This window comes from Vombatus ursinus, unplaced genomic scaffold (assembly GCF_900497805.2).
Source record: "Vombatus ursinus unplaced genomic scaffold, bare-nosed wombat genome assembly UNPS02014813.1, whole genome shotgun sequence".
In the NCBI taxonomy this organism is placed as follows: domain Eukaryota; kingdom Metazoa; phylum Chordata; class Mammalia; order Diprotodontia; family Vombatidae; genus Vombatus; species Vombatus ursinus.
Window position 1 is genome coordinate 764,854 of NW_020954591.1, and position 27,054 is coordinate 791,907.

At 35.9% G+C, this 27,054-nt stretch overlaps 2 protein-coding genes across 3 annotated transcripts in view; both read left to right on the plus strand.

The window, feature by feature from the left end:
- NMI (N-myc and STAT interactor) overlaps positions 1–11,907 on the plus strand; it is a 33,437-nt gene extending 21,530 nt beyond the window's left edge. For both annotated transcript variants that reach the window (XM_027877573.1, XM_027877574.1), the window contains exons 5-8: positions 3,718–3,824; positions 5,242–5,428; positions 9,368–9,477; positions 10,939–11,907. In XM_027877573.1, coding sequence (XP_027733374.1) covers positions 3,718–3,824; positions 5,242–5,428; positions 9,368–9,477; positions 10,939–11,154 — 620 coding nt within the window. In that variant the 3' untranslated portion in view covers positions 11,155–11,907. The remainder of the gene's footprint in view (positions 1–3,717; positions 3,825–5,241; positions 5,429–9,367; positions 9,478–10,938) is intronic.
- Positions 11,908–23,736: 11,829 nt separating this feature from the next.
- The window catches only part of RBM43 (RNA binding motif protein 43), an 11,724-nt gene continuing 8,406 nt past the window's right edge, over positions 23,737–27,054 (plus strand). The window contains exon 1 of the mRNA XM_027877565.1: positions 23,737–24,159. Within this exon, the coding sequence (XP_027733366.1) occupies positions 23,818–24,159 (342 nt within the window). The 5' untranslated portion in view covers positions 23,737–23,817. The remainder of the gene's footprint in view (positions 24,160–27,054) is intronic.

A 27,054-nucleotide genomic window follows, 5' to 3' on the forward strand; every position in this document is an offset into this window, starting at 1 on the left:
TGGCAGAGTAGAAAGAATTGGCCTGGAAATCAGGAGACAGGGATTCTTTTCCTGGCTCTGCCACTTACTCTTTGTATGATCCTGGGTAAGTCACCTCATTTTTCTAGGCCTCAGTTTTGTCTTCTATAAAATGAAATGGTTTGTGTACACAATTTGTGTACATAATTTTTACCCAATCCATCCCTAATATTCTGTGATGTTCAGTGTAGCATTAGTATATCCAAATGTTGTGATATCCTTGAAGACCAGATATGCCCTTATTTCAAAGTAAAAAGGCATACCTCAAAGCTGAATACACTTGATACAATGGATACCTATGTCATTGTGTTCTTCCATTTGTGTGGATAATTAAGAGTTGAATACTTGTTATTTTCTTATTTTTTATAGAACTCAGATCTTTATCAAATTTCAATTTCTTTTTTGCATTGGTAGAGTTAATTAATGAGTTTATTGGAGGAAATAGACTGACCATATGATTCCTCCAAGCCCTCCCACCCCGCTCCATAAAATTCATTCTCTTTCTGTTGCCTCCAGAATCAAAGATAATTTTCTGTTGTCCAACGCCCTCCACTTATATCTTAGCTCCTCTAAGTATATTCTATTATCATAACTCCTTAGACAAGATCCTACATTTCCTGACTTCATGCATTTTCACTCACTGTCCCCTATGCCTGGAACTCTCTTCCTCCTCATCTCCCCTTTGTGACTTTCCTGGCTTCCTTCAAGTCTCATCTAAAATCCTACCTTATGCAAGAAGCCTTTCCCAGTCCTCCTTAATCTTAGTGCTTTCCCTCTGGGATTATCTTCATTTTTTCCTGTATGTATCTTGTTTGTACATAGTTGTTTGCATGTTTTCTCTTCCCAATATATTATGAGCTGCTTGAGGACAGAGGCTGTTTTCCCCTTTCTTTGTATCCCTCTCATTTGGTATAGTGCATGGCACATAGTTAGGTGCTTAATAAATGTTTGTTGATTTGACAGTCATTAACTAAACACCAAGCAAGGAATAGAGAGATAACAAAAGATAAAAGAGAATTTCAATTTTACATGAAATTGAAAAGGTTTTGAATGAAGAAAATTAATGCAACTTGGATTAAAAAAAATAAATAGATGATTTTCATCAAATATCTTTGATAAAGGCTTGGTATCCCAGGTAGCAGTGGGGCCACTCTCCTCTTACCTGGGAACCCCAGTATAGCTATCTTAATTTCAAGGCATTCTGTGGATCTACATCCACTCTGAACCACAGCTCACTGTCTTCTACAAATGTCTTTAACTTTTCTTCAACTACCTAGATGGCACAATTAGTTCTAAACAACATTTAACCAAATCAAATAGCATAGCAAGAAGATTTGCAATAGAATATTTTCCTCATAAACCTAGGGTGCACTTGCCAAAAGGCACATACCATCAATGGAGAGGTGAGCAAGCGTAAGGATAACATATCAAGGACATATAGGGAAAGCCTATTTTCAGGGCTTGTGTTTGGAAAGGCAGGGCACATGCGTGGAGGAGCAAGGAATACTAACACTGTAAGGTCATGGATTTCTCTCACTGGGCATGCTTCCTGCATGGCATAACCTCTCTTGAGTGTATTCTTTCACTAGGCTTGTGGTGATTACTGGGCAGATAATCTCTGTCCATCCCTGCTTGTTTTGTAGTAACTTCTGTAACATAGTCTCCACAGGTGATTGCTCTTTGCTACTAGCTTCTGGGTTAATATTTCCTTCAGGCCATCCAAGACTTGTCAGCTTCAGTCTGTTGAGACCAGTCCTTGGAAACCTTCCCTGATAAGGACAGGATGACAATTCTTTAGTTATGGCCAATGCACCCAGACAGACCTTCCCCAGGCTAAGGAAGTCTTTTCAACCTCTCTAGGCTGAAATTAAGGCCCTCTATTCCAAATAACTCTAATTTAGGGCTTGCCAAGATCCTTTCTGGTGTAGTATGCAAATGAAATTTGAACTAGAACCAAAATTAATGGAAGAAGCAAGGTAATTTTTCTCCTAGCCTACTTCTTGTTTTTATTGTACATATCTATCAGCATCAAAGATTTATTTTTGGTGTTGTGTTTTAGATAGCAAAAATTCTCAGTCTTTCTACACCAAAATATATAGGGAATTAACACAAATATATATAAAATTGAGCCATATCTCAATAGGAATGAAGTCAAAGAATAGGAATAGTTCTTAAAAAGTTTTCTGCTTGGGGGAAGGATCATAGGGTAATACATGTAGAGCTGAAAGGGACCCTAGAGGTCCTAGAATCCAGTCCCCCCAATTTATAAATGAGGTAACTGAAGCTCATAAGAGTTGTGATATGCCTGGGTCATGAACTGGTAATTATATATGAGACAGAATTTGTACTTGGACCTTCCTTTCTTGACTTTAATTCCAATACTTTATTCACTACACCATGGGGGGGGAGGGGGTGGGAAGGAAAGGAAAGTAGAAGCAAACTAAAAAATTAATATGATATATAAAAAAGGCATCAAGAAAACATAAAAGAATTCTGAAAATAAACTTTCTCATGTCACATCCCTAGTACTTTTGGACTTTGATTATGACTTCATTAATGTGGGTACTCCTTTCAATAGTTCAGATCAAAATTCATGCTTTATATATAATCCCTATATGTGTAAACCCTATGTTTCATAAGAAAGATTCATACATTGAGTATAGTTTGTGAATTATGCCTAAATTATAAACATAATAATTTAAGAGTATCATCAGTTTCTTCAGATCTCTCAGCTAGAAAGAATTTCTACTTTGCTCAATTAGTGGAAATAATGTTGCATTGTTGGAAACAATAAAGAGTGTGTGACAGCTTAGTAATGAACAGATGGGTTTTTTGAAGTCCTTCCAAACTTCTTAGTAAAAAAAATAAATAAATAATTTTGAACTTGACAAGAATTTTCTAAATGTAATCATTGCAAAAATATTTTAAGGGGAAATGCATCCTAATCTAGTGTTAAAGTTTTTAAAGTTAGGAAATTATGATTTCACTGGGGAGAAGGCAAACTACTAGCAATCATATGGAAGAATGTTCCAAATCACTAATAAGAGAAATGGAAATCAAAACAACCTTGAAGATTCATTTCACACATAGCAAATTAGCAAAAATGATGAAAGATGGGAATAGTGACTTTCGGAGGAAGTATGGAAAGGCAGACAGGCACACTAATATATTGTTAGTGGAGTTGTGAATTAGTATATCCATTCTGGAAAGCATTTGAAATTAGGCAAATAAAGTGACTAAAATGTCCATTCCCACTGGCCCAGAGATTTCACTACTAGCATATACCCCAAATAGGTAATTGACAAAAAAAAGGCTCTAAATAAATAAAAATATTTATAACAACCCTTCTTGTGATAACAAAGAACTGTAAAGAAGAAGGAAATTTAGGTGATGTAAAAACAAAAATGTCAATAAAATCCTTTTTAAGACAAAGCAAAAAAAATTACAAGATCTCAGAATGATACACTAAAAGTTGGAGGATTCTCAGAAGCCATTTGTCCAACCTCCTCATTTTACAGATGAAGAAAGTGAGGTGAATTGACTTGTTGCAGGTTACACAGGTAAGTAAGTGGCAGAGATAAGATGTGAACGTGGGTTCTCTGGCTCTGGATCTAAAGCTTTCAGATATCTTCTTGTATTAAAATCATACCCCAAAACACTGAAATACAGGAGTTTAATGTTTTTCAAATTTCTTTTCAGTTGCACAGAATGTGATAAAAACAGGAAAACATCTTGTACAGCTTGAGAATGAGAAGGTGAAATTGACAGCCAAAGCTGTCCCACTGAAAACAAGTCTAAGTCTTCAGGTAAATGAATTAGTGTTTCTAAGAAATCTGTGAATCCCAGGAATATTTCTTGTCTTCCATGTGTATAGATTAAAATTCAAAGGTGGGAGGTTGAATAGATGAGGAGGCTGACCGCTGAGATTCCATAAATTTCTAAGATTCTCCAAAATATGACCATTATTCACTTTTTCAAGAAGCTTCAGTAGCTCCCAAGCATCTACAGGGTAAAATACAAATTCCTCTGTTTGACATTTAAAGTATTTCACAATCTGGATCTAGTCTATACTTTCAGGCTAATAACACATTACTCACTAACTAATAAATAAATAAGCAAGCAAGTAAGAACAAATACATCCTTTCCTTCAATCAGTACTTTTGAACATCAGTACTTTCCTCCAATCAGAACACCTCCTAGCAGCACTCATCCATCTTCCTTCATTCAGCTATTCTTGGCTGCTCAGCTGGAAGAAGATTCTTTTCTCTTATTCTTCTGCTCTGCTTCAAGCTGTATTGCTTATGTATCTTCTCTTTCCTCTCTTGGCTTCTCTCTTCTCTGTTTCTTTGGTCTCTGACTTGGCTACTAATTGACTCCTTCATCAAAGCAGTGATTCTTTGTGTTAAATAATTACTTTAGGTTGACAAACCAAAATGAACATTTCTGTTATACACACCACAGATAGGTAATGTACAATTGTTTCATACTTCCAGAAAAATTCTAGTTTTCTGAGTTTCTGAGCTGTCAATCCTAAAGTTCATGCACTAATCTTATGTATATATATAAAGGAACTGGGAAAGAAGACACTTTGTCTGTTTTTGCCATCAGTAAGTCCTTTTTCTGAGGGGTTGCTTTCTCCTAGGTCCTTTCAGAACTGTCTTTGTTTCTGTCTAAATACTGAGGCTCTGCTTTTGTCAGTATTTTTAGACAAGTGTTCTTTTTTTTTCTCCCTTCCCTTTTTAATAAATGAAAATAACCAAAGAAGAAAGGGGCACCATTTTCCACATGCATTCTAAATTCTAGCCAAATCGAGTCATTTTCTCTTGCTTTCACATGGAATTTCATTTTCCTCTCTTTTTCTTTACACAAACTGTCATGAATAACTGGATTACCATCTTGCCTCTACCTCTCAGAACCCCTCTTTTCTTTCAAGGCTAAGCTAAGATGCCACCTCCTGAAGGCATTTCTTGATTACCCTAGCTTTCATTCTCTTCTTCCTTACCATGTTGCACATGCCCCCACCTGCAATTACTTTGTATTTATTTTGAATATATCCTTCATTTACTTATTTTGGTACATATTGTATCCCTCTAGTAGAATATAAACTGCTCCTTGAGGGAAAGGGCTGTTTCCTTTTTATTTCTGTGTCACCAGGCCTTGGCACATAGCAGACACCTAATGAATGCTTATTAGTTGATTGAATGAAACAATTTCCACTTCCAGGTTAACACAAAGATTTCTAAGAAAAAGATTGATGTTGCTGAAATACCTGATGTGTTATCTGAAGAACAGATGAGAGATAAATTGGCACTGAGTTTCAGTAAATCCCATTATGGGGGTGGAGAAGTAGAACATGTGGAATATCATAAAAATTCCCGAACAGCTGTTATTACATTCCTTGAGAATGGAGGTATGTATAGTTAGAGTCATTTGGGAAGTTCATAACGATTGTTTCTTTTTCAGGATGCCTCCGTCTCTGAAAAAAAAATTTCCTCTTATCTCTTTAATTTAGGATTTATCAATCTAAACATGGGAGCCAGCTTGGTATCATGCAGAGAGGACTTGCCTTGTAATCAGAAAGATCTAGACCTCTAACACAGACTCACTCTGTGGGTATGTGATTACAGGAGTTACTAAACAATTCAGTGCCCTCAGATAGCTTTCAAAGGGAATAGTTTATGAGAGCTTGCCAATCTGTGCGTGTGTGGAGTTTACCAACAAGCTTGAAAGTATAAGTAGGCCAAAGAAAAAATGTCTTTTGAAATCATCTTCCTTAGCATAATAATAGAGATTTAAAATAATCACTCCAGGAGAAGCAGGATGGTACAACGGAAATTGTAATTGGATTTCTGGGATCCAGATGGAAATCCTGGGTCTGCCACTTACTTGCTGTGTGACCTTTCAAAAATTGTTTTGCTCCTCATCTTTAGAATGAGCGGATTGGACTATTTGACTTTTAAGAGTCTCTTCTAGCCCTAGACATGTGATCAAAGGTAATGAGGCAAAGGTTAAAAGTTTTTAATGGCGCTGTATGTCCAATATGCAAATCTGTTAACCAATCTGGACTACTTTTACTTTAACAGTCTAGTCTGGATGGTAGGAATTCTTTATCCAAAATCTATCCATGTGTGTAGTTAGATTAAATTTTTTTTTGTGTTACTATAGATCTCATTTAGGATGCCCTTCATTGTTCTTAGGGTTTGATATAATCAGCACAATGGCATCCACAAATAGGAGGATCCAGAAGATTTCACTAGAATTCCTTTTCAATTTTGAATCTAAGCTCACCTTCTGCCATGACAATGGCAAATGTATTCATTGAACATGTCTTCCTGTTTTATGCCTCAATTGATAGTCAGGAGGTCCCTGAACAAGATTATCTCCATTGTTACATCTTTAAAGAAATCTCATATGTGCATGGAAGACATGTTGGGGAAGAATCTTCAAGGCAGCATTTTGCTCTACCAAATTAAATTATTTTTAGTAGTCTGTAGATAGTAAACACAGTTGGATCTTTTATTCTCCATACATTTTCATTAGTGTGACATGGTGTTACAGACTGGATTTGGAATTTCTTTTGTGTAAACTGGCTTATTCTTTTCTCATACCTTATTTCAAGGATGTACTCAATATGTTTGTTATTGTCATTGTTATATTATTATTTATTATCATTAATTATAATAATATAATATAAGATTATAATCATAAGATTAATCTCATGAGGATTTTGTATAGATGGAAAAGAAGTTATTGATATTTTTGACTGCTGTTTTTTATTTTTTTCTTTAAGAATTTAGTATATTTTGAATCAATTATAGAATCATTTAGATAATTTAGTTTTAGAGGTAGAAGGGAACTTAGAGATCATCAAGTCTAACTCCCTCATTTTACAAATAAGGAAACTGAGTGAGACCCAGAGAGATTAAATTATTTACTCAGGGTCACACAGCTAGTAAGTCTGGAGTGGGTCTTCCTGACTCCAAGTTCAAAGCTTTGCCCACTATATTATACTGACTCATGATTGTTTCAAAACTGGGTTGCTTTAGCATGGACTTCCTCTTGGTCTAGTCTAGTTGCTTTTGTCATTTTTGTTTTCTTTTATGCCATCTCTACTTATTCATGTAGCACATCAGTGCCTATGATATTAGGTCTAATTGTCATAGTATCACTGTCATTGATGGAGAAAAGAGTTTGTTATAGAAATCATAATAGATCTTTTCCATTTTATATCAACTTGTTATCTTTCCAGTTTCATTCTTAAATGTTCAGGGTTTGGGGAGGGTGGGGAAGTAATCTATCTTAACTGAGTCTCTTGCCAAGCTGCCTCTGAATTTGATTCTTCTTGCTGCTCTACCACCTTCCTCAATGAGGCATTTCAAATGAGTTTATTTCTAAATTAATATTGTCTTATCTTTTCACATGGCAAAGAGATATGTGTTTGCCAACTAATGCTCTTTTAGTCACCTCAATGAAAACTTCCTTAGCATTGTTGGTGTGTTGATTGCTCTTATGTTATACATTTTCCATTTTTTGGCTTCAAAAATTTGTTTAAATGGCATATCGTATTTAATTATATTTTTCTTCTCCTAATTTATTGTTGATTTTAATCCTTGCTTTACCTAGCCAATGGTCTGACTGTATAGAGGAGAATGATTTAGAAATTACTTCTACAGACATAGCCAGTTATTTCCTGTTTGTGAGAGCAATAAATTTCATTTTTTTTTTTGATGTTGCTTAGTGTTCCTGGTTACTGTCTTAAAGAAGATATTTAAGATATATGTGAGATTTCTGTACAATCTATAAGACTTTGGTTTTTCCAATTTCTTCCTCTAGAATCATATTTTAAAATGCATTTTTCTAACTTTTGTCTTTTCTTAAATTTTGAATATCAAACTATATTCTGATTTAATTTGGGGATCTTGTTGAGTTTTTTTTTTAATTTCTCCTGATTCCTCCTCTGTAGGAAGTATTGGCCCATAGACTACAATTATCTTATGGTGGTCTTTTTTCAAATGTCTTTTATGAGCACTGAAAGGTGATATGACTAAGTGTCTCATGGAATCACATGAGTTTATCATTAATGGGCACAAGATAAAGCCACTCACCCTTCTTTTTGCCTTTCCAAGAAAAACCTGTGAGCCATCCTTTAATTTATGGTAAGAATGTCAGGAATGATATGATTGAATTCTTCCTGTAGTTTGTCAGCCTGTTGGATGACTACTTGAGAGGGATCTCACATTTAGTTAATTTAATGTTTATAGATAGTCTCAAAGCTTTTGTAAAGCATGCTCTCTTCTCTTTTTTGGCCATTCTGAGATTGTTCCTGCAAAAGCAAAAGGCAGGGAAGGGAGGAGACCCACAAGATGGAAAATCTTTTGTTATTTTTCTTTGTTTCCCCTATGTTGCTATGGCCAAGAATTCTTCAAGAACCCAGGCTCACCTCTTAGGCCCATTTAGGTGAGATGTTGTTGAAGACGTTACACATAGTAGATTCTTGATTAATGCTTGTTGAATTGAATTGAGTTACTTATTCTTTGAAATTTCCATGATATTTTCTTTTCTCTTCCTTCTCATTTACATCCAGTGAAACAGGTACTTTAATAATTTTGAATTATTTGAATTTGAATACAATAATAATGAAATATATTTCATTTCCTATTATTATCAACTTGACAAACCAATAAACATGAAATTTCTTATTTAAAGAACAGAAAAAGGGAATTACATATGTTACTATCAATATCTATTCCATATTATTTTTTAAAGTGAATATTAAACTTAACATGATAGGAAGCATGCTACTTACCTCATGGCCAATGAAGGTGTTTCTTTGGTTTAGCTATGCTTTTTTGTTTTCTTTCTTTTTCTCCTAATGGAAATTATAGGAGGAAGAGAAAATTGATTTGTGTTCATTAAAAAAATTAATCTAATTAAAAAAATTAATATGGTAGTTCCAATACTGCTCTGCTTGTGTTCGCTTCTCAGCTTCTTTCTACTGTCTTCTGTGTTTTCTTAATGTTTCATCGATGCTCTTTCCTTTCTTTTTATCCCCCTTGTTTTTGTATCACTTAATTACTCTCCATCTGTCCTCCCCTCTCCCCCCAATAAATAAAAGCCCTCCCTTGTAATAAATAAGTATAGTCAAGCAAAATAAATTCATGAATTGGCCATGCCTGGAAATGTATGTCTCCTTCTGAACCTCCCTGCCAAGACATTGCCAGGTACTTCGAAATGATAACAAACTTCTAAAATTTAAAGTATTCTGAATATTTTTTTAGAATAAGTTTAATATTTTTGTGTAGATAAGTTTCTCATCTGATCAAAAAAACCTTTTAAAATTATTTTCTAGTTGCTGATAATATTCTCAAGCGCAAGGAATATCCTCTTTATACAAGTACCAACTCCTATCAAATTGTTTATGTTTCCCCACATGTGGAAAAACAAATAGAAAAGCTGCAGGTAAGAAAATCTTAAAACCAACCAACAAACCAACAAACAAACAAATAATACCACATTTTGAATAACCAGGTAGTAGCACTCTAAATCTTATCAATGCTACGTAGCTCTATCTGGTTGGGGTTTTGACATTTCTTTAAGACTTTAAGTTCTTTAGAATGAATTTAAGTTTTTTAATCCTTTATCTTATTGATCCTCTTATTAGGAAATAAATTAAGGCTTATTTTTCTTTCTTGAATTATTCAGGAAATTATACCAGTCTTCACTTCACTAAATGGGACATGGGTTACATTTCTTAGCTTTACTTAGTGTTGTGAACTTGGACAAATCACCTAAACTCAATGTTAATTTCCTCATCTTTAGAATGGGGGGATTATAATACTTGCCCCACTTACCTTACAGTATTGTGAGACTCAAATGTGATAATGGACATGAAATACCTCATAACCATAAAGTGCTATATTAAGTTGTGATTGTTATAATGATGATGATGACAATACTTTTTCTTACATATTATACTATAGATAGGGCTTAGAAATCATCTTTCTACTGGCTGTTGATCAGGATTTACCTTTAAAGCATGACTTTTACTAGACTGATAGTAAACTTCTTTTAAGTTCAGAAATCAAATCTCATATATGTCATCTTCTGTATAAATGAGATGTGACATATTAAGAAGGATAGTGACTGAACTTGTAGTTTCATCATTACGGAGAACTCCTGATTGAGGGAACTCCTACTGATGCAGGTTGGCATCTTCTATGCAACGTAGAGCCCTACAGAATTTCACAGAGCATTGAGAGATTGTGACTTGCCAAAGGTCACATAGCTAGGCTGTGTTGGAGGCAGAATTTGAACCCAGGCCTTCCTGGCTGCAGACCATCTCTCTTCACTCTGACATGCTGCCTCTTTATATTGATATTTGGGAAAAATTACCTCTGTACTAGGTATTAGAAATTATAATTAAGATCTTTTCTGAACATACTTTTCAATGCATAGTGGCTACTCTTTAAAGACCTATCAAAAGGCCATTTGATGCAAAACTAATAGCAGCCAGTGGAAAGGGCAAAAATGGGCAAAAATTTCATTACTATTTTGTTCCCAGGTAATTATTTCATTTCCTACTGAACAACGCACATGTGCTTTTATATGATTGTATCATTAAGTCTTAAAAATTAAGAGAAAAAGAGAGTTATCTCATTAGGAAATGGCCTTATTTACTGAGACCATGTAGTCAATGTCTTCTTAAAAGAATTTGATCACAGACATGAAAAGTCTGCTCTCCTGGTAAAAGAAAGTGAGCCATCATTTTTATAGCATGCATGATTCAGAGTGAACTGTGGTAGGAAAATTGGAAATCAAATGCAAGTTAATGGCAGAAGTATTTTTTTTTCTTGAAAACCTGTATGGACTATAAAAGGATCATATAGTAGTACCTCAAAGATGGTTTGCTTTTTTTCCTAGGTATTTTCAGGAATTTCTAAGAGGACTGTCCTTCTGATGGGACTTAAAAATATCCAAGAAGATGAAGAAATTATAGAAGATGAAATTCATATTCATTTTCAGAAAGGGTCGAATGGGGGAGGGGATGTAGAAGTTGTTAAATGTGCCCTCAAAAAACCTCAAATAGCATATTTTGAGCCTGATCTAGATCAGGGGTGCTTAACCTGGGGGTTATGAGCTTATTCAAATTTTTTTGATAACTATATTTCAATATAATTGATTTATTTTGCAATCCTATGCACTTTATGCATTTAATAAGATTATTCTGAAGAGTCCATAGACTTTATCCGACTGCCAAAGGGGTCTTGTCATCCCCACACACAAAAAAGGTTAAGAATTCCTGATTCCTGAGAGAGCCATATAAGAAATTACAGAAGCTGGATACAAACTTAGATTGTGCTAAAAATGCTTACATTGCTTTGAAGTTCTTTTCTTAAAAACAAAAAATAACTTTTTACTTTTTAGTTTCCACTTGCTCTTAAAATAAAAAATATATTCCTTTTGTTTTTTTATTCTAACTTGGTTCCAAAGATGTTGAATACTTCAGAACTCTGATCAGTACAATGCCAAACCACAATTCCAGAGCATTGAAGGTGAAGCATAGTATTTACCACCTATCAGAGAGGTGAAGGGCTCAAAAATCCAGAATGATACATACATTTCTGGACATGGCCAATTTGGGAATTTGTATTGCTTTATTGTATGGATATTTGCTGTGAGCTTTTTTATTTTCTTTCTCTTTTTTTTCCCTCAAATGGGGAAGAGGCAGTTTTGAGGGAGGGAAAATAAATGCTTGTTAATTGAAAAAGATAAATTAAGATTAATTAGATTGAATTAGATTAGTTAATTAGATTAATTAGATAAATTATGTTTTTAAAAGGTGTTGAATAAAAGGTCCTCATTAAATATCACTCAAATTAAATGACTGAATATTGCTTGGCATGTGCGAATATTCCTGATAATGGATAATCTGGGATGGAGAGGGCCCACTGAGTCCTTGAGGGGAATGGTTTAGAAAGGAATGGGATGATGACTTTGTTACTCAACTATTCTAGAATGTTAATTCAAAACTTTAATTTCACTTATTGTGATTTTATTCTTCTAAATTCCTCTAAAATCATCTTGAGAGAGACATATCAGAGCACATAGGGGTTTGGTCTTTTCTCCAAGCTAGAAATGCTTGATGTTAATATTAAGTTAGAATTATTTCTAGCAGACTTGGGCCTAAAATGCAGAATATAGTGTTTTTTTTTTTTATTTTAAGTGAGGCAATTGGGGTTAAGTGACTTGCCCAAGGTCACACAGCTAGTACACGTCAAGTGTTTGATCTGAGGCTGGATTTGAACTCAGGTCCTCTTGACTTCAGGGCCTGTGCTCTATCCACTGCACCACCTAGCTGCCCCCAGAATATAGTATTAACCTTGTTCTTAAATGGTTAAATGGTGTTATGATTCAGATTCTGATGACTAATAGGAAACCAGCACAGGCTTCTATTCAAAAGACTTCCATAGCTAACTAAATAGAGGTGAGGGAGCTTTTAAACTCTTAGAGATAGTTTTTATTTTTTGGAGCAGAGCTGCATTATCGTTGATTTCTGAACAAGCTCATGGAGTCTGCTTGTGAAAAAGGCCAAGTTTGTCACATACGGCTATTTGTGCATGTCTGTATTAGTAGCCACCTTCTGTATTGCATATGGTAAGCTTTTGTTAATTTTGTCTTAGCATTTGGCTGGTCAGCCTATCTATTACCTGAAATTAGTGGCCTGGTTCATGAGCAAAAGTTTTATTGTGCCAGCCACACTGGGAATTTCAGAATCCTATGGCTCACTTTCCAGGGACTCCCAATTAGGTAAAAGTGGTAAGTTTGGTATTTTCTTCAATGGTGGCTTGTTTTAGTGTCTATCAATCTATACTATATTTAGAGATATAAAGGCCTAAGGAATAATTAATCTTGAAATCATAAGATTTCCCCTCTCTCAAAATGGGTATGTTACCACAAAATCACTGCGATCCCTCTGAAAGTACTTGATCTCTCTTGCTCAAGAGATCCTGTTAGCCATTTTGGAGTGCTTGACCAAAACTGGTCAGTGAACTCATATAACTGATATGAAGATCAGCAGATCCTCAGCAATGAGGCTAGAGATGCTTCTGTGCCCAGAAAAACAGACTGGGCTCCTTGTTATAGGGTTGGAGGGGGACTCAGGCTTCTGTTGGGTAGTGAGCTTTGAGAAGGAGGCAACTAAGAGAAGTCAAGATGGTTGAGTAAGAGGAAGCAGTTCAGCCCAGCTCCCCACTAAACCTCCTCCACAAAGATCTAGAAAACACATCAGACTGCATTGTGATTAGGAAGGTTAAAAAAAATCACAGTAAGTCATTTTTGAAGTTTAGAGCAGCTTAGGGGGGACACAGAGAGATTTATGGACAGTGGAGGCAACGTCTGGCAAGAAGCACACAAGCAGAGCATTCCAGGGCCCAGGGCCTGAAAGAGGACTGATCCTGGGCACCAGAGGATCAGGTCACAGATCCATGGCAGAGAGGGACAGTCATGAGGGTGGGTCCTCACTGTGTACTGAGCAAAGAACAAGCCCCAAAACAAGGGGGCCATGAATTTCAGTCACTCTGAACCTGCAGAGCCTCCCAGCAGGCTGATAGTGGCTGAGTCCAGCATCCTCCTGAAATTCCCAACCAGCGATAAGCTGAAAGACCCAAACCTGGGTCAGGACCTTGGAGAGGTTAGCCCAGGAGGGCTAAGCTGAACCTCACCCTCTTTCACATCCCATCCATCACTTTGGGAGTGCTCAAAGCTTGCATGCCCCAAGGCTAAACTGTGAAAACATTAGTAGGTTGTAAGAGGGCAGAAGCCCTGGTCAGACACTTCTCCTTCCCCAAAATAGCGCAAAGTTCAAAGTCAAGAAGTAGGCTGGAAGAATGAGCAAGCAAAAAAGAAGGATCCCATCATAAAGAGCTATTATGGTGACAGAGAAGCTCAAGACAAACCCAGTGAAAGAATTACTCAAAAACATCTATAAACAAAGTCTCTGTGAAAAATGCAGTATGGACACAAGTCAAATAAAAATTTCTATAAGAGCTAAAGTAAGTTTAAGAAAAAAGGTTAAAAATGATTTTAAAAACCAAAAGAGAGTGGTAGAGAAAAAATGGGGAAATAAATGAAAGTAAGGGAGAGAAATATATTAAAAGATAATTAACAGCTTAAAACAAGAGGTACAAAAACTTACCAAAGAAAATAACTTTTTGAAAATTAGAATTGACCAAATATAAACTAATGACTCCACAAGACATAAAAAAGCAACAATGCAAAGTGAAAAAAAAAAAACAGAAGAAAATACACCTTCATAGGAAAAACAGCTGATTTGGAAATAGATCTGAGGTGGCATCATTTAAGAGTCATTGGACTCCCTGAAAGCTATGAACAAAAAAGACCCTAGGTATCATATTTTAAGAAATTATTAAAGAAAGCTGCCCAGATATCTTAGAAGCAGAGGGCAGATGGAAAGAATCCACTGGCCACTTTCTGAAAGATGCCTGAAAACAAAAACTTCTTGGAATATTATAGCCGAAATCCAAAGCTCTAGGTCAAGAATAAATACTGCAACAGCCAAAAAGAAATAATTCAAGTAATAAGGAGCCAGAGTTAGGATCACATAAGATTCAACTTTACATTCTTATATGGGAAGATGACACATGTCGTTCCCTCAGAACTCTATCATTATCAGAGATAACAGACAGATTGCACTATGCATTTGCAAGTTCCTAAGAAAGAAACCAAATTTGAAGTGCTTTATAGGATAAAATATGAAACTGTTTGTAAACCTGAAAGTAAAGCTCTGATCACCTAAATCAAAGTTTTGCAATGAATTTAAGATTTATTAGGATATTGTGCTAATTTTCAAAAAGCAGATTTGATAAGAGGAAAAAAACTTGATCTGAAAATTTGAAATTGATGAAACATGACTTCAAGTAGAGAGGTACAAGGTTAAGAAATTAAGAGTTTTAGAAGTACACACAAAGTGAAATACTGATTCAGTATAAAGACAAATGCAACCTGTAATTTGCAATGATTAGCTTGGTATTATCAGTCAGTAGCTAAAATCTTAAAAAAAAGAAATTTAGATAATTTACATGGATACAGTGTAAACATGAAGCTCAATTAAAAAGCAATGAGAAATAATATAAAAGTGCTCTTAAAAATAAAAAAAATCTAAAATGAAAACATGAGTGTGTTCAATTTTTGGCTCCCCAGCATCAGGAAAATAGAACTAGTGACTCTTCACTTAAACAGGGCCCATACAAGGCCTTCCTTTTTGCCAGTGATCAGTATTTCCAGTATGGGCCAACTTAGAAAAAATGGCAGAGAAAAAGAAAATCCTAGTATTGTACAAAATTTTAGGAAGTTTTAGATGTCATTGAGAGAAGAGGTAAAGAACAAAGTAGAGACATTGACATGCTTCCTAAGCTATGAACTCCACCTGAAGAAATGCTTGTTTCCTCCTTAGGGGGGTAGAGCTACTTTTAATGTTTCTCATTGTTTTCAAACTTAATTTCACAAATTCTAATATTCTGATGGATGTGGAAAAGTAGCTGGAATTTTATAGCAATTAAACATTTGATTTACATTGGGCTTGATAAGTTAATTGAGAAAAACTAATTCACAGCATAGTTGATCTTTTGTGTCCTGAATGGTAATTGCTGGTGCCACACCTTGTAGTTGACAACTACAAAAGTGATAACTATTGGTTTCTGAACAAATACAGAATGTCAGAACTGGTAGATGAATGGAATGGATTTTCTATGTTGCTGATTTGGAGATACATTCTACTAGGTTAATGTTCTTTGGTAATAAGTTTTGTTTTGCATATCGTGTTTAAAATGTATGAGATTCATGAGATTGATTGTTTTATGTTAGTACTGTGTTTATGTTTCTTGCATTGTCATTTTGGAAATCATCATATGAAAGTTCTGTTGAATTTGTAATGATATGTCTAGTATCACTTTTTTGTTTTGCTTTTAACAATTAAATATTTTTGCAATTAACAAAAATGGATGGTTTCCCTCTTCCATCTCCCCCTCTCCATCATTAGGAAACAAGAGACACATAAAACACTCATGTAAGTCAAGCAAAACAAATTCTCATATTGGCCATGTCTAAAAAATGTTTGCCTCAGTCTTCACCTTGAGTCTATTACCTCCCTCTCAGGAGGTGGATTGCATGTTTGCATGCTTCATCATGGGTCTTTTGGAATTGTTTTTGATCACTGAGTTGATCAGAGTTCTGAAGTCTTTTAAAGTTGTTTGTCTTTGCAGTATTGCTCTTATTGTGTGCATTGTTCTCCTGGTTGTATTCATTCTGCCCTGCATCAGTTCAATCATCCCAGGTTCCTTGTCTTTTAAAAATTTTTAAGTTAAAATATTTTTGAAGACTGGATCTCTCTTTCCCTAACTGGAAGGCTATTCAGGTGTCCTATAGTAAGCACTCTGATTGGTGGTGGGGGGGACTTTGACCCACTTCATTTCTTAACTGGGCTGACATCGAGAGGGGCTGGGAGATAGGAGGTATTATCACATTAAGTCCAAACTTCTTTCTGATACCCCATCAGCTTAGCTCACAGCAGCACAGAGCTCACAGCTCCTAAGCTCAAGATCCCTTAGCTTTGCCTTTCTAGGAGCTGAGAACAGGCGTTGGCAAACTACAGCCTGTGGCCTGTTGCCTGTTTTTTTTGTTTTTTGTTCTTAATGGCCTGTGAACTAAGAATGATTTTTACATTTTAAAATAAAGTTTAATGGGAACACAGCCACATTCATTCATTTACATATTGTCTCTATTTTCAAGCCATAAAAGCAGAGTTGAGTAGTTAGGTTAGGGACCATGAGGTGCTCCCTTACTTTGGCACTGCTACCTTACTACACTTCAAATGATTGTGATGCAGTTATAACTCAATAGGGTTTGGAGTGCCAGTACAGACTGCTTTACTGTGAATTTTTTTTTTGTTTCTAAGTGCATACCCATAATGACAAAACAAGTTTTATTATGATTTTTTGAGAACAAGGTGAGATTGAAATGTTTCTGAATGAGAACTACCCTCAACCATTAACCACTCTTATTGACACTGAATGACTTTTGAAATTAGTTTGCTTTGGACTTGACAATGTTTCTTAATGAATCCAACCTGAAATTACAAGACAGAACAGAGCTTAAATGCAAAGCTTAAATTGTGGTAAAGTCAATTCAGTTAACAACTAACATTGTTTGAATTATAAGAAACGTCAGGCTGCCTTATAGTATCCCATGCTGTCAAAAGTTAAAACAAAATATGAGATGACCATTCCCACACAAATTTACATTTAAGACAAATTTACATTAGATTTTCCAAGCTCAAACTAGAGTTCCAGCAGTGTTTTCTGCACCTCTATGCAAGTGCAAAAGAAATTTCCATATTTCAAAATGCATTTAACTGTGCAATTGAGGAGTTTCCATCTAACCCTCAAGTGAAAATGAGGAATCTGCATTGTAATAATTTGCTAAAAGGCAAATATCAATAGAAGAATCTAATAGAATTCTATAAATGCCTTCCAAGTGATGCTCAATTAAATATAGGCTCATGAATTGGTATCGGTATTTGACAGTAGCTCTATGTGTGAAGACATTTTCAAAGATAAATTATGTGAAATTTCATCATAGATTAGCATTAACTCATGAACATTTGCATTCAATTTTGTTTATAAGGAACATTAACTTTAAATCTTAATAAAATGAAATGTTATTCCCCTCTCACCCAAATAATTCCATTCTTCTTAATAGTAGACGCGTATTACAAAGTTGTACTCAATTATAATATTTTGAATTTTGTCAATAACAATTCTTTCTTGTTTTTACAAATGTCTACATAATATACAAGTTTTGGTCTCTTGTCTCACAAAGCTAATATTAGCTAACATTTATATAACACTTACTATGTGCCACGCACTGTGCTAAGTGCTTTACATTTATTATCTCATTTGCTCATCACAACAACCCTGGGAGGTAGGTGTTACTATTTTCCCTGTTTTATAGATATAGAAACTAAGGCAAATTTAGGTTGTGACTTGTTAAAGAGCACACAGCTAGTAAGTGTCTGAGGAGGGATTTGAATTCAGATCTTCCTGACTCCAGGCCCAGTACCACTGTGCCACCCAGAAAAAAGTTTGCCAACCTCTGCCTAGCTACAGGTATGTGTCATCATTCCTGGCTCCAGTTTTCTCTGAAACTATCCCCTTAATAAGTTCTTTTTTAAAAATTAAATCATTACTATTATTATTTTTAATCAAGAAGCTTCTTCTCTCTTATAAATTTTCCAGAGAAAAACTTATAGATCACAAGAGTGTACTAAACTAGGACACACTAAGCTAAATGAAAAATCAAACAAAACAACCTAAAATATAAAATCAGCATTCTTTTAACATCTAGTATCATGTGTAGCACTTCAAGATTTGCAAAGTTCTGTATGTTAACTTGTTTGATCCTCATGGTAGCCTTGTGAGTTAAGTTCCATTATTAAACCCATTTTACCGGTGAAGAAGCTGAGCCTGATTTAAACTCAGATCTTCCTGCCTCTAAGCCAAGTGCTCTAGCAGCTGTGCCATTGAGCTATGTAATTAGGGATCATTTTGTCTTCATGAGAGTCATTTGTCATCCTTTCATCCTAAATTTTTTAAAATTAATTTTTATTAAATATGTTAATTTCTCAAGTCTAGATTGTATATAATAAATTTCATCAATTTTTTGAGTGCCTATGTATTCTTTGTACTGCTGTTTCCTTGAGTCAAATAGGTACTAATCATTTGTACAAATAAAGAGAAAATGGCATAAATATTTTAAAAAAATTTAAGACCATGTTATATTATCTGTTACCACTTACTATAATCATTTAAATTTTCTAGTGTTTAAAGCCTATGGATTTTTGTGATTTATAGGTGGAAGAAATTGTTTCCAAGATTTTCTGAGAGGGTAGACACTATTCCTGGACCTTCAGCTGACGCTACAACTTAAATTGTTACTTTTCTATGGCCTTTTATTATTCCTCTCCCATCCACTTGGGATTTGGCTAAATATCAATTAATATCAAATATTAAAGTCAGCAGACAATAGTTATTAGAGTTTTTAAAGGTATCAACTGGGAAAGGTCCTTAAAAGTTTGAAAGTGAACAAAGGCATCTGTACTATCAATTTACATATACAAATTAACCTAACAACTTACATATACCAAGAACAGAGAAAAGGTGTGTAATAAGGATTAATTTTGTGTTAAATCATGTCTTTTTAGCAAATACATAAAGACTGTATCTAATACAGTGAAGTCATCCTTCCAGTAGTCATTTTTCTACTAATCTGTGCAATTGTATCTCCCTCTTGTGGCCTTTTGGTGAATTGTAGAAGCTGGAATTTCCAAAATTAAAATCAAAATGTAATTATTTGATAAACTGAAAAATGATGATTATGAACCGAAGGAATGGATTACACTCTATAGCCCAACCTGATCAGCCTTCTGCCTTAGGGAGCACTATTTCTAAATCAGTTTAGCCAATTAGGATATTCTTCTTGCAAAGTCCTCCAGGGTAGGTTCTTTAGGTTGTTGAAATAATTATCAACAGGTGAGACAGTGATAAAGACTAATGTTTTAATTGTTATCACTTCTCCAAGAAAAAGACTGCGAAGATTATAGGCCATTTGGCTTAACCTAACAAAATTTACATAGAATTTAACAAAAATGTATTTCTGTGTATACTTGTATTTCCTCAAGTCCTTAGATCTCTTCTACCATCTAGGGTCACCAAACTTCTTGGGTGATGCTGAAACCACCATGATTTTGAATTTAGTGCAAAGTATAACCTTTAAAAGTGGATAAATATGAATGAAGATGAGTACTTAAGTACTATGAGGGGCAAGGTGATACAGTCATTGGAGAGTTGACCCAGAGCCAAGAAGATACAGTTTAAGTCTTGCCTCTGACACATGCTAGCTTTATGATCCTGGACAAATCACATAACCTCTTCTCAGGGCTGTAGGAAACTCTGAGACCATATAAATTGTTCAAATGACAAGTGGTCAAAGGACATGAACTGGTGGTTTTCAAAGGAAGAAATCCAACCCATCAATAACCATAGGAAAAAATATTACAAATCACTAATTCAAGAAATGAAAAGTAAAACAATTTTGAAGTTCCTTATATCCATAGGATTAGAAAAGTTGACAAACAAAGGAAAATGACTAATATTGGAGGGGTTCTGGAAAAATAAGCACATTAATGCACTGTTGGTGGAGTTGCTAATTGGTATAGTCATTCTGGAAAGCAATTTAGCTCTTTGTCCCCAAAGTTACTAAACAGGGCATATTTTCTGACCCAGAGAAACCACTAGTAGTCTTATCTCTACACCTCAAAAAGATTTTTTTTTAAAGAGGAAAAGAACTTACATATACAAAAATACTTATGGCAACTCTTTTCCTAATGGCAAAGAACTGGAAATTAAGAGAGTGTCCATCAACTGAGGAATGACTGAACAAATTATGGTATCTGAATATAATGGAGTCTACTGTGCCATAAAAGAGAAAACAGAAGAGATGGGTGCAGAAAAACTTCAGAAGACTTGTATAAATTGATGCAGAATGAAATGAGCAGAACAATCTACACAATGACAACATTGTAAAGATCAACATCTTTGAAAACTTAACGTCTCTGATCAATGCAATGAGCAACCATAATACAAGGGAACAACAGCAAAGCATGCTCCCCATCTCCTGACAAAGAGGTGATAGACTTAAGATGCAGAATGAGACTCATATTTTTGAACATGACAATTATGCGTTTTTTGTTATAAGGGTTTTTTTTTTTAATAGGGTAGAGGAAGGAGGCTAGAGGGAGAGAAGATAAATGTTTATTAATTGGTAATAAAATAGATAAATAGTAACAACTTTTTAAACGTCTATTAAGTTGAAAGAAGTTGCTGATCTATGTTGGTAGAGAGAATTTCCCCATCCTCATAGTACTTAAGTACAGCTTGAATTCTTGTCCCTATAAGAACATAGTCCTACATTAGTTTACACTTTTTCCTCCCAAACATAGATTGCTTAAAAATCTGAGTGTGCATTGTAATTATTCTTCGGTGTATACATATATAATATGTAGAGGTTTATAACATCTATCTATAGATAATTCTATATACATCAGTCTCTATCTAGCTCCTTTAGGTGTCTGACTTATGTGGAGTGGCCTATATTTAGTTCAATTTATTAATTATTAAATAGGCATAGAAGTTCCAACAACAAAGTTGACAGGGCCAAACTTAATTTGCTACTGTATTTGACCAATACAGATTCACAATCTTAAATGAATTTCTTTTTCTTTAATGCTAGTAAGAAGATATTACAATGAAGTGTCATCAGAGCATGAAAAGATAAACCTAGCAAGAAAAATTGGTCTTCTGGAGAAACATAAAGCATCTTATCAATGACTATTTAGCCCTTTCATCCTAGATGGAGGCACTGAAGCCCAGAGAGAAGAGAGTTTCTCAGGTTCAGGAGGCTACATAATAGTCAAAGCTGGAGGATGGTAGGATCCTGACTCCTCGTCTGGGCTTTCCAGTGTGTTCCTACATAGGAAAAGTGAAAGTGTATGTATTCTTGGCTTCCATTACATCTAAATACAAGAACTTTTATTACAGGCAAAAACAAAAAAAATAATATTTGAGCTTTATAGAGCTCCTGAAGACATATCAAGACAGAAGCTGCACTTCCTCTTCTGTGACTGCTGGGAGACATGGTTTGTGTGCATTTTTGTCTCAAACCTTTCAAGTTTTCTCCAGGGTCCTTTATATTAATAATCACCCTTTCATCCAAGAAAACTCTGGTTTATAATATGTAAATAAATTACACAGAAACACAAACTAGTCTATCATTGTTCCTGCCTTCCATTTAGAATATCAGGTAAGAGAAGGCAGGTCAGACTTTATCTCATTTTGTACCTATCTTTCTGTCTTGGTTGGTCTGTCTGTCTTTATCTCTCTCATTCCTTATCTCTCTGTCTTTGTCTCTTTTTCTAGGGATGTAAGAGAGTGCATGTGAGAGAATATAGAGAAGAGGGGAGAGAGAAAAATGAACAGATACAGAGACATACAGGGAAGGGAACAGAGAGAGGGACAAAGAGGCAAGGACATACAGAGAGACAGAAAAATTGCAAGATTGAGAGAGATTGAGATCAACAGATTAAAAGAAGACCAACCTCTTTAGAATGCTTTAATTCAATTCAACCAACATTCATTTAGTATTTATTATGTGCAAAGAACTGGGGGTAAGACTAAAAAGGAAACAAAATCTCTCCCAGTAGTTTACATTCAATTTCTTAAAATACATGTTAAGAATATATAAAATCAAGTATCAAAATTGGAATTTAATCACACCTCTCTCCATCTCTCACACTAAGGACTTTGTAAACCCTAAAAGAACCTTATTGCTATAACCCTAAGGGTATAAAACCTAATGCATTGTTTTTCAAAATAGCAGGTTGGCTGGAATAAGTAGCAATTCATGCCAGAACAAAAGATTGCTAGAAGATCAATTCATCTTGGAAGGTGCTGGATGACATTTTTTTTTGGTAGTGTATTTCCCCAATCTGTCCTGATCATCACTGTCAAAGTTAATTTTCCTAAAATGCAGCTCTAATCATGTCATTCCTCTGCTCAAAGACTTAAGCCAGCTCCTCATTAATTATCCTCTTTAATCTGATATTTGAAGGCCTCCACAATCTGATTTTAACCAACTTCTCCAATTTTACCTGGGACTGTTTCCCTTCAAATATTTCACAATAGTCAAGTTTTCCAACACTTCCTGCCCTTTCACTGCTTCTTATGCTTGGAGTTCCCCTCCTTACCTTCCCAGCCATCACTGCTCCACCTGCTGAAATTCTACTTATCCTTCAAGGCTAAGTTCAAATGCTTCCCCCAAACATACATCATGCATTTTACCATTTTTATTTCTCCAGCCTGTTTTCATAGCACTTTGTATCCTTCTTACACTTTTGCATTTTATTGATTTGTATACATTTCTCTTCTCCTTTACTAGATTAGAAATTTCTTTAACTTTCCTTTCAGAACTTGGACCATTTATAGCAAATACTAGGCGCTTAAAAAAATGTTGAATATTGAATGAGAAGGCCTGTAAGGACTCAGAAAGCCTAAATTCAAATCCAGCCTCAAGGGGCACTACTGGAGACCTCCGGTGAGTCATTTGACCTCTATGAACCTTAACTTCCTCACTTCTAAAATGAGGAGTTAGAACCAGATGATTTGAGGTGTCTTCCAGTTCTTGATCTAAGTCACTTAACCCTGGTTTCCTCGTCTATAAAATTAGGAGGTTGTTCTAAATATTTCGTCTCTAAGGTTCCTTTCAGTTCAAAATTCTAGGATCCTGCGAAGCTCAGGCATCAAAACAAATAGAGACAAAGTAAAAGTAGCTGACTTGGAGCTGTGTGACCGTGGGTAAGTCAGTCCCTCTGGGTCTGTTTCCTCAGTCGAAAAAGGGGTGGCCAAGGCACTAGAAGACTTAGAAATTCTTTTCCACGTGATCTAGAAATCTATGATATGGTAATAGCGCCAGGCTCTATTAGGAAAGGAGGCTGGGAAGACAATCCGAGGAAGCTGCAGTCACACTCTCTCCAGAGAGAATAAAGAGGAAAGGGGGAAAGAAAGATTTGAAGTCCTGTCTATCTTTAAAAATCTATGAGAAAGGAAAACGCGACGCAGCAGGAAGAAGCGGTGTTAAGTTGACCAGAGTTTGGGGAGTTCTAAGCAGAGAATGGGAAGAAAAGAGTTTTCTCCAAACTCAGACTCCGCCTTTCACCAAATCGATCCCCTCGAGCTAAGAGAGAACATCTTTTCTGTGCGAGGTGCTTGTCTGTCCCAGCTGCAGCGGCTCCAGAGGTTGGAACTCTGGGGCGGCCACCGGGACCGGGCTTCTGTGGCCGCTGGGGAGAAGTGGGCGGAGTTACTTGGGTGCCCACCCCACTGCCACGCTTGTGCCAAATTACGCCAGTGGAAGGAAACCGAAACTAAAGCCCAGGCTGGTCTCCGCTCCGGGGAGGAAGGCTTCTTTAGTGGAACGCGTGGCGTTCAGGACCTGCACGCTTCTCGAGCCATGGCAAGTTACTTTTCTTTTGGCTTTCTCCTTGCACACTGCTTCCCTCTTTTCTCCCCCTTTCCCCTCCCCTCTCCACGCCTTCCCGACCCGGAGCTTCTTTTCTTCCTGCCTGCTACGCTAACTCACTCCTTCCCCGAAAGTTTAAAAGACGAGAGACCTGGGCAAAGCTCCTTGGCATACTTGAAGCGAAGCAGAAAGGGCAGGCGTCAGATTAGATGAAGAAGGTCCAAGGGGTGGAGACGAGGGAATTGTCAACAACCTCCACGGTGTTGTAACATGACAGCACCTGGGCTTGGATTTGGACACTGGGCCTTCACGAAGGGCAGGCTGAGCCAGGATACATTTCCTGACCCCCAGTTACTAAAAGAGATTTGGGAACCCCCTACTAGTGATCTGGGAGCGATCCTGCTGTTGTGTTTAGCATTCTGCAAAGCCCTTTGTCTGAGTCCTGTAGTTACTTCAACTCGTTTTGGGATCACAAACAAATGTTCTCTAAAATAGAGTTCTCCGGTTGCTAAGATGATGTGCACACAACAAAAATGGCACCTCCTGGAAAAATTTAGGTCTTAGCTTATCCTCTAGGCCCTTGATTTCAGCAAAACAATGCTTCTGATTGGTCGACCGTGCATTTGCAGAGTTTAACCCTTTCTAGACCATCTTTTTCAATATTGAGGTGGGATATCCAGGGCTGCTTCGCATCTGGAAAGAGCGGTAAAATTTTGGCCAAAAAAACCCAAAAACAAGCGGGGGTGGTGGTGGTGGTGCATTTAGAACTTTTATGTAATTGGGGCAGAATTGCCGTGAGAGAGTATGTGTGATTTGCAAAAGCATTAGGCAAACCTAATTTCTTATCACAGCGCTCTTCAAAGTCCTTGCCCAAGTGCAAAAAAGTAATTAAATTTAACTAGCCCATAATATATTATTTCACCTCAGATACTAGCTCCTCATGTTTCTCAGATGTTAGCCTTCTTTAATTTTCCTGGGACCCTTTGCCTGGGTTTCTCCTTTACCTTCATCACACTTTCCTTTTATACTATGTCTACAGTTGAATAAAAGTTATTTATCTCCTTAAGGACAAACACTGTTCTGTTTTTTGTTGGTTTGTTTTTGAACTTCTATCTTCTACCAGGAGGCAGCCATGAAGATTCTTCCAGTGGCTATTAATAAGATAACAAATTATCTTAGCCATCCACTTTGGATTCCTTTTCTCTATCTCTGCTGGTTGGTCTATAATGCTCCCTCAAGGCTCTGTTCTGGGGCACTTTTTTATTCTTCAGGGGTTCTTAAGCTGAGGTCTGTTTACTAAAAAAAAATTGATGACTATTTCTTTATAATCAGTTTTCTTTGTAATACTGTGTATTTTATTAATCTAAAACATTCTGAGGAGTCCATAGGCTTGGCCAGATTGTTAAAGGGGTCCATTACCCAAAAAAAAAAAAAATTTAAAAGGTTGATAATCCCTATATATTCTTACTTGGTGACCCTTACTTGGTTGTTTTTACTGTTTAGGTTTGAATTGTCATATCAATCCTATGAAAGTTTTTTTTTAAAGTATTGTTTATGAACTCACTCCTTTATTCTCCAATCTAAGAGTTATGGTGAAGTGAATTTCTTTAGCAGTGCTGGGGAAGCTGAACTGATTTCTAAGCTCTGGGTTTATTTCTCTTCTTCTTAAATTTTTTTTTATTGCTACATTTTGTTTTAACTTCTACTAATCCAAACAAGTATTCAATTATATGAACAAGAATCAAAGAAAGATAGTAAGAGAAAAAGCATAATCAAGAACAAAAATTGAAATAACTACTAAAACAAAACAAAACCCAAATACATTGAATAAAGGCACAGAAAAGTGATTGTGAATGAAGTTGCTCTTTTGGTAGCGCTTTGCTCACTCAGTATTGTATAACAAATATATTTGCACAGTTCTTTGCAGTCTTTCTACTTAGCCTTCCTTACAGAGAAATGATATTCCATTAATTTCATATCACAATTTACTTAGCCATTTCTCAATCCTTGGGCACATCATTTAAAAAAATTTTGCTACTACAAAGTGTTACTATGAATATTTTTGTACAGATGTGTTTGATCTTGCTAACACTAACCTTAGGTGAATCAGTCAGTTAACAAGCATTTGTTAAGCACTTACTATGTGCCAGGCACTGTGCTAATCACTGAGAATACAGATACAAGCAAAAGGAGCCCTGCCCTCAAGGAGCTCATATTCTAATGTGGAAGACCATACATAAAAAGAAGCTGAAAAGGGATAAAGAGAGAATGTGGGGGGGAAGACATGATAGAGAAGTCCAGGGGAGTCCAACCTGCTGGGAAATGAAGAGATGGCTGGATTGGACACCCTCCTTAAATGGAGGTTCTGGGAAGACCCCTCTAATCTGAAAGAAGTCCCAAGGCCAGAAGGTACTTCCAAGGTATATGTTTCAGGGCTGAAGTGATTTTCAGAGATAAAAAGATTTCTGTGGCATAGTAGAGAAGGCCAGAGTCATGCAGTTTGGTGGGGAAAAAAGTTATACCTTAGGGTATAAACCTTATAAGTGGGATTACTGAGTCAGAGGATATGAATGTTTTTGTGTGGGCTTAATTTTTGATGGAGACTTGGAAAACTTCCACTAAGAAAGTAGGTTTTCACAGCACTTGAAGGGATAAGATGAAGAATTGTCATATACTTTATAGTAGCTGATTGGTTTCTATGGGGTAGATGTATGAGTCATTGCTGCCAATCTCTGGAGTCCAATCGCTGGCAGTCCTTAATCTCCAGATGGTACCCCAGGTATCCCTAAACAACTTTGGATACCAGTCATGGAGATGTACTTGGTCTACATCTTGAGGTTATTTTCTTTCTTTCTTTCTTTCTTTCTTTCTTTCTTTCTTTCTTTCTTT